Raw genomic sequence first — 14,332 nt, forward strand, 5'->3', positions numbered from 1 at the left:
TTGGTGGATTGTGTTGTTGAAAAGGGTAATCCATTGGAAGACTTCTTCCTATGGCATTTGTATTACCTTGTATTGGGAATGTATCTTTTGGGCAAGAATTAAAGAAAAACCTATCAGAGCCTTATCTTTCTTGCAGATGCATGATTGGAAATAAGCATGTTTTTTGGTTGGATACCAGGTAGGCCAAGTGAGGTGGCTATTTGAAGAGATTACAAAACATATATTGGTATGCTCTACTCGAGAAAGCCTTGGCAATTGGGCTTATTTTTGTTTACATCAGGGATTAGGTTTAGCTGGAATGTGGTTGATCTCAGGATATGCTGGTCCTTTCATTCCTCTTGGTGTGCAAAAGGTATGGTACATATTGCAGCCATAATCCTTCTTTTGGCTAGCCAACCATAGCTTATTCTCAACTTCTTCAAGGCTTATATGGAAAAGCCTTCAGAGCTTTAAAGAAGTCAAATGAAATCTGCTTGCGTAACTCATGCAACGAACACTAACAAAATCTCCTAGTTGAGTAAATTTATGCACAATCCTTCTGTTCATCATTAAGGAGCAATAAAAGTGTGTCTTTAGATACCTTAGAGGCACCCAAGATTTAGGCCCTTTCTACAAGGTTGATTCTTTACTTACTGTGCATGGATTCACAAATATTGATTGGACAAGCTGCTCAAACACTCATGTCTATTTCAACAAGAAGCAAGCCCGCCCTAGTTGCTACTTCTAGTTGTGAAGCTGAGTACAAAGTGATGCTTAAAAGAAAGGAAGTTATATCAACGTCCAGGAAAAGCCGAATCGGCTTATGAGACAACACCACGATGAGAGGGGAACTGGCCCCTCCCCTTTGTAGGATTTTATTGAAACAGACCATGGGCATAAAGTGTGTGAACCATATACAATGGGGTTGATTTGCTGCAAATCTGAAAATTAGGGTTTCAGGGTTTTGAAACCCTAATTTTTGCATATGTCTGAGCAGCAAGCTGATTTTCTTCTTTCAGGCTTTGATTTGACGAAGTTGTGTAGAGTGCTTTTTGAATGACTAATAGATAGTGTGTACATAGCATGTGGCTAAAATTTCAGTGCTAGAGCTTGTGGAATTGAAGAAAGAGACCTTTAATATTTAGTGTGAATCTTGGGTGCTCAAAAGTGTAAAGAGGAGGCTGCAAAGGCAAATGTCTATTGAAAATGACAAGTCTTGAGCAAAATGACACGTTAGGGGCACTTCTCGCTTTCAAAATGACACATGACGTATTCTAGATGCCACATGTAAATTTTCTAGAGAAAGAAGTTTCTAAACATTCAACTCTAAAAATTTCTCAACTACTTGAGAATTTGATATAGTTATTGCTCCTTGTAAAATTTTGGAGCTTTTAATGTGAGTAGAATTTTCGTTGGAGTAACCTCCAAAAATGGTAACCTCCTAAAATTTAGGAGTCGACAAATTTGGATTTAGGAGAGTTCCATTGTAAAAGTTCACCGATTCATGGTTTGATTCTTTGATAATGAGTATCCGGTTTCAACTCTTGAAACCACTCATTATGTGGGCTTCTAGTCAATTTGACCACTTGAGTGGAAAAATCGTAGTCATTTGGACTTTCTGGTCAATTTGATCATTGGATTGAACTTTAGTTCCTCTTGGGCATGTCATTTGTGAGATGAACCAATCGTAATTATAGGGCGTTCTTGTTGGAAATCAGAGTTTGTAGCATGACAAGAAATGTGCATAAGAGAGAGAAGAGAGCTCAAGAGGTACAAGAAGAAAATCTTGCTTATTCAATTACTTATGGAGTGCAACTACTGGTACACTCTCTCACATCACTGAGAGTGACCTCTTGGTTGTTTAAATGGTCTCTGGATTGCTAGAGTTAGGGTTTTCCCCTGTCCTCTAGTCCATTCACACCCATCTATCCTTATTCACCCTTGCATACATAGGGTTTATATGCCTATCTCTCAACAGCCCTCCTTAATGCCAAAGTGGCATTGGAATACGAGACATGTTAATGTTTTCCTCCTCAAACAAATGGGATGTCTTTATAAATTAGGCTACAAGAGTGCTTATAAGTAGAGGATTTATACATTTAGAAAAGTCGGTCATAAGGTGTTTTTGTTTAGCCTCCAATTCTTTTGGTACTTTAGGGATGGTAGGACATTTAATGGTAATATGCCATGTCTTCTTACATTTGTTGCACTTCATTTTTTCAGGATATTTTTTTCAACAATTGCTTACAAGATGTCCCTTCTTATTGCAAAAGGAGCATTTGGTGGAGACAATATGAATTAAGAGTTACTCACGGGTTGTCAAAGTAGATGCTTGATTGGTGCTGCTTTCTTTCTGATTTCTTTTCTCCTTATCTAAACAAGATTGGATGGTGCTTTCCAAGGTTGGATTAGGGATATCTAAAAGAGTAGTTAGAAGGGTTGGGATTACCTTCTTTACAGCTTTCAAGAGAATTGCAATAGCATCTTCATCATGAATTGGAGCTTGAATAGAGGATAGCTGTGCTATGAGTCCCTTTATGTGTGAGATGAACTTACTTAGGTCCTCTCCTTGCTTATACTCCAAGCTAAAAAGTTCAATCTTCCTTTAGCCCCATAAAGCTTTTCAAGCTCATCCCGTTTCTCCTTGGCAGTGGAGAGTTGGTTAATGTGATGAATAAAAGATTCATCTAGATGAAGCATGATTAAAGCCTGGGCTCTTTCATAATCTTCTACATCAAGTGGGTTTGATGGATCAATAACCTTGGTCCCTTTGATAAAGGGCTAGTACTTCTATTCCATCATTTTATACTTCACTAATACCTGACATGGATGAAAGTCTTTTCCATTGAACTAATGGATTTGAGGTCTAACATCGACATAGGCCATGGCCATGATAGGAAGGTCTTACCGATTGCTCTAGGAAATGGTAGTGTCTGGTCCTTTATACAACGACCAATAAGTGTGGAAGTAAATGAAATGATTAATAAGTGGCAAACTCAAATGTAATGTCTTACAAGATGAGATGAGGGATAGGACAATGGTTAATGTGTTTATACCAAATTTAACAAATATCGAGCAAGCAAGTGATTAGAAGATTAATCAATAGTGTTTAGAAACACTAATGTCAAGCTTAGTGAGATCCTTGAGTGAAGACCGGTTGAAAGTTGGCTTCCTGGTAAGCTCACTGACGTCCCATGAGATTTGGAGCCGTTCCCAGATTTGGAACAAGCTTCAAAGAATATGCTTTAGTGATTCTATCACAGTTAATGATTCCTAGAGTGAAAAAAATGAAAATAGGAGAGCTTGAATCTTCTTGGCTATGGCTGCCAGGAATCACAGCTAGGGTTTGATAGAGATCTCTTTTTGTGGTCAGAGATTTGAGGAGCCCTCTTGTGGGAGGATAGCCCACTAGGGGGGCTATCAAAGCCCTATGGTGGCTCAAGGGATTGGGCCTTGTGCTGCCTATGCTGTAGCTCAAAAGTTCACGCTGTCTGAAAGTGCGCCAATTTTGCGTTTTCTGCAATGCCGTGTTGTTGCTCCAACAATGTCAAGGTCTTTTGTGCCAGGATGCTGCGGCACGAGTTGAGGAAGAGATCTTTAGAAGGAGGCAAGGCAAGATATGCCCTCCTTTGCTCACACGAGCTCCTCCAATGGAGGTAGGTGCTGGCTGGCTATGGGGATTGAAAGTTCAAGATGGGAAAATGAAGCTTTTCTTGTGTACTTAGGTTGAGTTGAGGTTTAGGGAAGTTGAAGGGATCAGAGATGGCTCTGATACCATGTTGGGAATCAGAGTTTGCAACATGACAAGAAATGTGCACAAGAGGGAGAAGAGAGCTTAAGAAGTACAAGAAGAAAATCTTGCTTATTCAATTGCTTATGGAGTACAATTGGTACACTCTCACACATCACTGAGAGTGACCTCTTGGCTGTTTAAATAGCCTCTAGATGGCTAGGGTCAGGGTTTTCCCCTACCCTCTAGTCCATTCACACCCATCTACCCTTATCCACCCTTGCATACATAGGGTTTATATGCCTCTCTCTCAACATTTCTGGCCATTGGCCACCCTTGAATGAAAAGATGAGCATTTCAATGTATTTTTAAATACCCAAGGAGTATACTATTCACATATCAAGGTGTGTGAGCATTAAGTTAATGTGAATCATTGAACCAATACATCTTGAGATTGTCGATGTATAAAAGGTTGGTTACACAACATGCCCCAATTGTTTGCTATATTGAGAGACTGATCCTTAGAGTATTTGGTCTCTTGACCTACTTGGTTATTCAAGGCAAAATTTTCAGCAGAAGTTTTCCAAACGTTTTTGCATGGGTATACTTTCCCTTGTGCTGCCTGATTTTGCCCAGTATATGTAGTGATGTAAAATATCTAAAGATTGTGTGTATCATTTGACATACAGTCTTTAAAATTTTTACCTTCTTTCAACATTTGTAGAACTCATCTAGTGATTGGTTTTAGCTGTTGGTCTTACCTGTAGAACATTGGTCGTCAACAATGCATGTCTCTTCCCATCGTTTCCAATAATCTTTATTATCATCTGATGAGTATTACACTAGTTTTATACAGGAGTGGTTAAAGCATAAAAAGGATTGTGCACACCTTTCTCTTTCAGTTCTTATGCTTTCATCTATTGCGTGTTCTTTTATTCTTGAAACTCTTTCAATGAGATCATCTGATGAGGATCACACTGGTTTTATGCAGGTGTGGTTAAAGCATAAAAAGGATTGTGCACACCTTTCTCTTTCAGTTCTTATGCTTTCATCTATTGCATGTTCTTTTATTCTGGAAACTTTGCCATTGCAAGAGTTTGTGCATGCGTTGTCTTTTGCTTGATGCTGTGTGGACTTCCAACAATAAATTGTAGTCTAGATGTTACTGTTGAAGCTAGAAGGTATGCATGGTACATGAATTTCATGCAAAATAATATATTGCTTTGGCTGTTCAAGAGAGGGTCTGAGGATAGGGTTAGCAGTATTGTTGTGGCAATGTGTTTGTCACATGATTCTTTTCCCCATGAAATTCATTTGAGAAACACGGGTTCCTTTCAGTGACATGTTTTGCTTTAAAAAATGGGCAGGTTTCAGTTGTACAGCCAGTATCAGGATGTGGTTTGGCGATACTGGCAATATTTTCCCATTTCTATCTGCACGAGACAATGAACTCCCTTGACTGGCTGGGTGTAGCTTTAGCTGGTGTTGGAACAATTGGTAAGTAAAATTATTGACTAACTATGATTTGAGAATATGAATATGTTTTGGTAGAGTTATCTTGTTTGAACAGAAATATTGTTGTACTTCTACTGACACTTTCAGCTGCTGATTATTCAGCCTCTTGGGAGCTTTCATAGATGGTTGCCAAAATAAGTGTTATAGCCAGTAGAGCTGCAGCTCAATTATTATTGTGACAATGGATTCTATGTTGCATAATATTCTACAAATGTCACACAGTCCCCCCGTATCTTTTTTGTAACTTGTTTTTGGGCCTGCCTGCAGAGGAGGCATAATCATGCTTGTAGTGGTTTCTCGCGTCATACAATTTCAAGAAAGTTGTTTCTGCAAAAGTTTATTACCATGGGTGCAGCTTATTTTGGTAAACTTTATCATCTCTGTGGCACAATTGATTTTGGTGTTACAGGTGTTGGTATGGCTGGGGAGGAGCAAGCGACTTCAGATCTGCATATTTTCCGATTAATGTGGTTCATCCTTTGGGCAGTTCTTCTTTTTGTAGGTACCAATTTAGGAATCTTTTGCTGAAGACTCAATATTGAATGTTGTATTAAGGAGTTGACTCTATGTTTATAGAATCTCTGAAGTTGTCATTGACTTGTTTCAGCATTGCCTTCATCTTTATCTGTTTGGTACAAGAACAAAAAGTTTCATATGCATTTGTCTGGCATTTGGCTGACTGAAAGGTCTCTTTAGGGACGTAGTAATAATGTTTTACGTGACCCACCATAATGCCAACCACATAGCTTATAACTGATGGCAACTTGGGGTTGTTAAATGCCTTCCTTAAATCCAGATAACAGGAAATCTGTTGCTACTTGTCTGCCCTGCCTCGTTGATTTATGACTGTAACACAGTAAATGTTGTCCAGTGTGGAATGTCCTTCACAAACCCTGCTTGTCCAACAATTTTCATTCCCACATTACTGCAGATCACAGCATCATGTATATTGAGCATCATGTCTCTCAGAGTCGTTATTTGGGCCTGTGGGGTCTGTGTCAAAATATGACACTTTTTTCCAGCTCCGTGAATGCATTTTGGATTGCTTCCCTTGCCATGTTATGGCTAGATATCAACAGACTCAGAGTTTGCCATGCTGTCACACCAGGCTTAGATTTGCAGACACTCCCACATGACCTAGGTATCAATGTCAACACCAATTGCGTAACTTGCCTCACTAATGTTAACATTGTCAGTTGTCAACCTTCAGTTGCCATCATCTTCAGTGCAGTGTTAATATCTTGATTAATTGTGCCAGCCATTGTCGATTGAATCTTTGATGACACTAGTACCAATTACTTGTCTGCTGCTCTGCATCATCTACTCAAAACTTTGAGCTCTCCTAAATGATGTCAAATTGTTTCACTACTATTGGACAGCCTACCCAGAGCTGAGCACTGCAGCTTTGTGAACACATTTTAAATTATGCCTTTTTCTTAGTAGTTGCTATTGTTGTATACATTATGAATAAGATACCCATTGTTGATCTTATACATGGTGTGATATCTGAAGAGAAGTTTATGGGTAAAAAGCCAAATATGCCCCATCTAAAAGTATTTTGATATATTGCTTATGTGCATATTATTGATGAATTGCACAGTAAATTAGATTTTAAAGTAGAAAAATGTGTATTTGTTGGATATTCTCTTCAGCAGAGGGAATATAGATATTATAACCCTATTATACATGAGCTAGGAGTTAGTAGAGATATTGTTTTTTATGAAATACTGTGCAGAATACAGTTGGGTTTTATGAGCATGAGAGTGTGGCTTTGTATATAAAACAAGTCAACAGTCACAAACACTAAGTGAACCACAAGATTTTAGTCATGAGGTCCCCCCACTGTACCCGCCCTGCCCGCCCTGCCCGCCCCCCCCCCCCCCCCCCCCCCCCCCCCAACCAAACCACCACCAACAAAAAAGAAAAAGTCAACTGTAGTGCAGCCTGGACTGTAGGTCCATGTGCACATAGCACATGCCTGGCTGTATAAGACATACACAGCTGCCCCCTAGTGCTTGACTATGAAGATGGGGACCAAATAATGAAAAAATTTAAATGTACAGCAGAAGAAACTCTCTTTTTTTCTTAATGAGGGTTTGAATTAGAGAATATTTAATGTGCAAGTGGCCTTTGGCAGAATGCAAAAGGCACACTGCTACTATCAGAAAAAGGTAGCTTGCTTTAGGCTGAGAAGTTCTGTGAATAAACCTTAAGCTATGAAGCAACCACATCATGTATAACAACACTGTTTGATAGCATAGAAGCCACTTGCCACAATAATAATCCTATAATGCAACCAATATGACCATGAACTCAAAAAGTCCAATTAAAAAAAATGCATTTTTTAGTATGCTAGTTACATTGTATTCCAAGATAGGAGGGATGTTGTGAAAGGTGGCAATTTGTTTGTTGTTAGGGTCTCACTTGCCTTTGCTCTGAAGGAGGGTTGGTTGGATATTTTGTAGCTCTAGTATGTGAACACACGATAGGGTGTGTACAGGTGTGAATACCACCTTACACCTACCTACATTTAATAAGGGTGGTCAAGGGAGTGGGGTGTGTACTTTGGCTTATATAAGGTCCGAACTTGTACTCTCAATATCAATGAGAGTGTTATTATCTTTTGCCACTATCTTTTGAAATCTCTCTCTCTCTCTCTCTCTCTCTCTCTCTCTGTGACATGTCTGACCAAGCGATACAAGCTCATCACGCATATCCTCGATGTTATTGATGTGATCCTTCATGGAAGGGGAATCATGAATAGAGATCATTTGGAGTTTCTTCTCTGGGGTGATGTGGTGGGCAAAGGTCTCTAGATGGTAGAGAGAAGAGAGCTTTGTCCACACCTCCGCAGTGGTCCGAAGTTTGTGCACATGTGTCATGTACAAGAACAGAATCTTGCAAACTCTTGAAAGGAGAGAATCGAGCTAAGAGTTGAGTTGAATCCCGCAAGGTAGCATGGTCCATTGTACCACCAGTGTTAGGATCCTCCACTTGATGAGGAATAGGGGTGGTAACAAATTCCAAGAATGCTCTCCACTTTGCAAGACGAGAGGGAGTAGTTTGACCCATCAAGTCTATTTTCTTTTGGCAATGATGGAAGGACCAACACTTGTACCGAGGGTGCCATAATGGCTATGTGAGGGTCAGAAGTATAGGACCTGTGAGAAGCACGTAAAGCAGCAGATGGGGGAGAAGGCTGCCCTGACCTTTGTGACGTGTCAAAGTGGTGTTCCTTTTTGGAATGTGGCCCGGATCTTCTTTCTTTGTGTCACTCTTTGTGATGTTGGACTGGTGAGAACTCTTGTCTTTGAAGACTAGATGGACTGCTCGTCTGAATCATCCAATGCATTGAACTGGTGGTACTCCATAACTCTTGTAGACCTGCAAGCACATTAAAACATTTGCATTTGGTGCCATGCTATGTGAATGGAGGATAAATCAGGTACATCCTACAAGGAGTTGTAGATGGTCTACAACTTCGTAAAAGGCCTGAAGAAAGTAACAACTTTGCATTGTTAGTGACAAATCTGCTCCAATCAGCTAACAGAGCGTGGTCTCCTCTTCTTAGAGTCTCCAAGTCCTCTTGTTTGGCTATGATATCATCTGAGAGTGTGCGACTGAACATGAATGAGGAGAGAGAAGGGAAGAGAAAGACTGCAATGAAAGAAGATAATGGAGTGATGAATTTGCACCGAATCTAAATGAAATTTGAATACAAAGAGTGGACTGATCAGGCCTGCATGCAGTCCAAAGTGTCAATGAGGACACCAGATCAGGCTGAAGACAAATATTAGCACTAGAGGACGGAGGCGTCTTGAATGTTGGAGTGTGCTTGAAACCTGTAGAAGATAATCCTGTGATGATGTTAGCAGCCAATCATCTTGCTATACATATTAGAAAGCGCCAAAGACTGGCCACTCTGGTCAAATAGGAGGTGAAAATGCTGGCCAACTTGAATAAAATAATGCTGGTGGCTAATAAATGCTGATTGCAGCCTGCTAACCTGATCACCACCTGACAGGTGTGAACAGGTCCTCCAGCCACTGAAGAAGAAATGCTGCTGCGTTTTGTTTCTGCAGGGCTTCTATGACCCGTTTCTTATTGTCCTGCATTTATTACAGTCTGCATTTTATGTTCAGCACGTGTGTTTTCTGCATTCGTTGTGTTTGCAGGCTGGGCTACAGTTATTCTAGGCCTTTGGCAGTATTTTTGGCTGTAAACTTCCCTTTTGACCCTCTGTGGCTGTGTTTGATCAGATTTTCCTTGTTTTTGTGATCAGCTCTCATTCGAACCTGTGTGTGAAACCCTTGATCAGGGCAATTTGTGTTGTGTTTTGGATGTATTCTCTTTGTACCTATCTTCTTTCCTTCACTTCTTATCCTCTCCAATGGCACCTCCTTCCTGTTATACTAATGATAATTTTTGATCTCGATTAGTTAACTTTGAGTGCCGTATGAAAGCATGGTTTGTGATTAAGTGCCTATGGCCTATGGTACATGGTTTCAGGAGCTATTGTGCATCTCTGGATTCCAACTCCTTTGCCAAATGATTGGGACCGCGACAAATACGAGGAAGCGATCTTTATGTGGGATATGGCTTATACCTGTGCTTACTCTACTCTTCTCAAGTGCATTTCTAAAGAGGTCCTTCTAGCGGTTACCTCCTGTAGGACAGTGAAACCAGCCTTCCTTCTGTGGATGGGTGGTAAATCACTGATTACAACTTAATTACAGCAGCAAACAATAAATGCAAATCTGAAAATACAAATTTACCTACTGATCTTGGACAATGCATACCCGATTGGCCCCAAAATTGGCGCTCCTTTTGGTATTTCTTCAGCTTTATTGAAGAAAAAGTTGACTTACAATGGGATTCTCCCAATCCCTTTCAGTATTTCAACTCCCCTTGTTGTCCAAAGTGACCAGCAAGTCTTCAATCTATTTTGCCCCTTGATTGGGGCACTCAATTGGCCTTCACCTACTTTATAGACGATGAAAATGCCCCAAATTCAATGGCTGGCTAGTCCTCCTCTTGAATTCAGTTGAAATTTACCTTCAGCCTTGTTGAATCCAAGTCTTGGAGCTTCCAAATTCTGGCACGCTTCCCAAAGCTGCTGCTAAACTCTAATTTCTGCTGTAAATTAGAGTTTACAGTAGAGAAATTTGCGATTTCTCAGCCTTCAAGGGTCCAAATGGCTAGGAGATGAGAGGGAAAGTTATAGAGAGAAAAATTCAGAGTTTTGTCGCGAAGAATGACTGAAAATTAGTCAAGTGCAGTGGCTGCCCTGCCACAACAGCATGTAGATGCAAAGAACTGAAGAAAATCAGTCATTTACTGCTGCTGCCTTGCCTCAACAGCCTGTAGATGTTGTCTCCTGCTGTTGATTGGTCTTCTTTTGCCCCTGGCTGCCTCAGAAGGTTCTCCAATGGCTGCAAATCAGATCAGCAGCCTCCCCTCCCTCTCTCTTGCAAGCTGAATTTATAGAAATGCCTCTCTCCAGCCTCTAAAGACGTTTTTCAGTCTTGGATGGGCATTTTTCACAAGTGGCAGCCTTTCCAAATGGTTTTTCCAGCATTTTTCACAATTAAATATTAATTTTCAGCCTTAAAATATTAAAAATTAATCTAATGATTAATTTGGTGCCTTGAAAAATAATATGACTGGCCAATAATTAAATTGGCTAGGCAACTTCCATTCCCGAGTGTCTTTGCACCATGTTTGACCATCAGATTGGCGTTAGGTACCATTAAATGCCACTTCTCTAGTGTCACTAACTGACACTTATGGCCAAACGGATGATCTAGGCCAACAACTGACATCAGATACCACCAAGTACCTGTGTGATATAACTTATAGCAACTTTTGCCTTTGACATTCCGTGATTTCTTTAGGTCCAGAGCTCGTAAATTTACTTTAACCCTAGTTGCACCTCACATGTGCAACATTAACTTAATCATGTGATTAAGAATTAATGCATATGTTAAGTGAGGTTTCAAAAATACATGTTCTCATGACAGACAACTTCAGAGGTGGGGGAGAAATTACAGATGTTGGATGAGGCTCAATTGACCATGTGAAGTGTGACCCTCTATGGTTTGCTCTAGCAGATGAAGTTTGAGCTAAAGAACACCATTGAGTCATTTCTACTTCGTGTTACACAGGTGCAAGATCGACTTTGGCACATGCAATTCACTCTTCTAGAAGCTCATCTAGTGGGGGTTGTATTCTATAAGCTCCCTTTGGAGTTTGATGGAGTTGTCAATGCTCTACGAGCCTATACATCATTAACACCAGTGAGCTTAACAGATGTTCTCCATGCTGCTTAAGTATGAAGTATCCTTGAGGTTAGAGGGGAGGCTTCCATCTTGGTATGGTGCCTACGAGAGTGTGTAGCAGAAAGGAAACATGAACGCAGAGACAAAGGAAGAGAGAGAGACTGCAAGAAAAGAAGAAAGAAATGTACATTGAACAAGAAATAAATGCTGAATATAGAAAGAGGATCGATCAGTCCATGCACATGGCCCACAACATTAGTGAGGGCACTAGATGAGGCTGTTGATAACGGCAACACCGGAGATGGAGGAAGATGATGGAATTGGAGTGTACACCTACAAAACTTGCAAGGAAATAATGGGAGATGATTTACCGATTGAGTGGGGAAGGCTATAAATAGCCAAATAACCCCAAAATTTATTGACTAGCAACGTGGGCCAAAAAAGTGGCCGACTAGCATTAACATTGGTAGAAATACTAGATGTGTTTAAAAAAATCTCAGAAATAGTGGACAATGTCCGCTAGGTGAGACAGACTGATGTATGGAGAAATTACTTGGAAAATGCACACAAAATCCTGACCGGAGGAGAAAATGCATTGAAAGGCAATAAATTGATTGCTCTAGAATGAGCTACCTCCTCCATCAAAACAAGTGATAGACATGCCAAAGCTCCTAAAGTCCTTGCTTGACTCACTTTGAGACTCACAAGCAGGAGATGACAAGGCATGACAATCATGATTGCTAACACTCCCTTTTAAATGTTGGATGTGCAAGGCCAAGGGAAAAACAGATCCTGGGGTGGCAAGAGGAATGCCAATGTCAATGAAGTTCGTTGATGAAGGCTGCCGATGAAGAAGCTCCTCACGATCTTGGGAAAACCCCTTTGAAATACTAGGGGCTAGGGAATTCACAGCCACATCACTAAGATCGTTCCCCTTTGAAAGGGATAGGGAGCATGAGGGAACCACCGGAGGAGAGGGTGGGAAGTGGAAAGCCCAAATCCGGAACATAAAGGGCTTGTAAAAGGGAACTCGATATGCGGTCGTGAAATAAAGGCAAAATGCCAACACTATGAATAAGCATCGATACAATGTCACCAACGGTGATGGAACCCTCAGAAGGATATAGATCTTCCAACAAATCACATCGTGGTGTCGTATGACTAGAAGCTCCACTACCAAGCAGCCAAGGCCTTTTTGGCCCATGGGTAACCGCTGGAGTAGACGTAGAAGGCTCGGATGTTTTAGCTCCATCGTGCACTCTCGGATGAAGGTGAGGGAACTTCTTCCAACATTTCTCCTCAGGATGTATCCCCTTTCCACAATATGGGCATTTAGGCTTCTCGGAGTCGGAGTCAGTACTTGAAGAACTCTCTTGTCGTTTAGCCTTCGACTTCCCTTTCTTTTGCTTTCCCCCTCTTAAACCTGCAACAAAGGCCATTCCCTTTGAGGTGAGGCAGTGGCGGCTATTGTTCCCATTTGCAACCGTTCTCCTACCTCCGCTTTGTAGGACATGACTCCATATGAGGCTTTCTTTGGATGAAAGCCTTCTCTGTCTCACTTTTGCATCTTTGGATGCAATGCATTTATCCATGTGGACGAGAAGAAGAGGAAGGCGAAGCTCGACCCTAAGTCGAGAAAGCTCATCTTTGTGGGGTATAACACTACCATGAAGGGCTATCCGCTCTATGATCCTACGACACGGAAGATTGGGGTGAGTAGGGATGTGATCTTCGACGAGGGTGCGGCCTTGGAGGATCCGATCGATGGTTCTAGTGCAAGTGATTCTTCGTCGTCGATTGCCCCTCCCCTGCCCTCTATACCTCTCCTCCCCCCTAGGTTACCTCTCCACACCCCTCCATTATTCTTCTCTCCCTCCATCACCACCTCCTTCTCCTTCTCCTCCTACTCCAGCTTCCCTACCACCACCGACGGGTTCCTCTACTCCTTTAGAGAGTCCCTTCCCCTTTTGCATCCCCCCAGCCTTTTGGGAATGCACAACTGTTAGCTGGGGATCTTCCTTTGGACGAGGATGTACCTTCACTTAGTGAGGGGGAGTCCCTTTCCGAGACAAGTGCTTTGCAGGTACCGAAGGCTCTACAGCCTCTCTCGCCACATGATGAGCCTCTCAACATTCCTCAGTGGTATCGGTGGCCGCGGATCATGGAGGATGTAGGTGTTACCCATTTTCTTGCTACTCCTACTACAGGTCCATGTAGATCAGCTCGTTTACAGGCCCAGTGGGATATTTCACTTTGTGTGAACTATGCTCTTATGACCTCGATTCTTCATGACAGTGAGCCCACTTCAGTCGATGAGGCTCTTTCACAGGATGTTTGGAGACATGCTATGTAGGATGAGCTTGATCTATCGAGCGAAATTAGACTTGGGAGTTGGTTCCACGTCCTCGGCAGCGGAAGGTGATTGGTGTCAAGTGGGTCTATAAGACCAAGTATCTTGCAGATGGCTCCTCGGGACAAGCATAAGGCTTGGCATGTTGCCAAGGGTTTTGCCCAGAGAGCAGGATTGGATTATTTTGAGACCTTCACACCTATGGCTTGTATGTCTACCATTCGAGCTATTTTGGCTCTTGCAGCCCATCACATTGGCTTGTCTATCAGATGGACGTCAAGTTTGCGTTCTTGAATGGCATCCTTGAAGAGGAGATTTATGTCTCTTAGCCTCTAGGTTTTCTTGTGCAGGGAAAGGAGGACTATGTTTATCAATTGCAAAAGGTTCTCTATGGCCTGAAGCAAGCGTCAAGAGCTTGGTACAAGAGGATTGATCGCTTCTTTTATGACAGTGGCTTCTAGAGATTAGTTCATGACCTCA

At 41.5% G+C, this 14,332-nt stretch overlaps 1 protein-coding gene across 1 annotated transcript in view; it reads left to right on the top strand.

Annotated features, from left to right (window-relative positions):
• LOC148028414 (magnesium transporter, putative (DUF803)) overlaps positions 1-14,332 on the top strand; it is a 148,770-nt gene that overhangs the window by 14,067 nt on the left and 120,371 nt on the right. Inside the window, exons 3-4 of the mRNA XM_087690219.1 lie at positions 5,077-5,206; positions 5,634-5,722. Coding sequence (XP_087546345.1) covers positions 5,077-5,206; positions 5,634-5,722 — 219 coding nt within the window. The remainder of the gene's footprint in view (positions 1-5,076; positions 5,207-5,633; positions 5,723-14,332) is intronic.

The sequence above is a fragment of the Lygodium microphyllum genome, chromosome 12 (genome assembly GCF_053477565.2).
Source record: "Lygodium microphyllum isolate KBCC chromosome 12, Lygodium_microphyllum_v1.1.10, whole genome shotgun sequence".
In the NCBI taxonomy this organism is placed as follows: domain Eukaryota; kingdom Viridiplantae; phylum Streptophyta; class Polypodiopsida; order Schizaeales; family Lygodiaceae; genus Lygodium; species Lygodium microphyllum.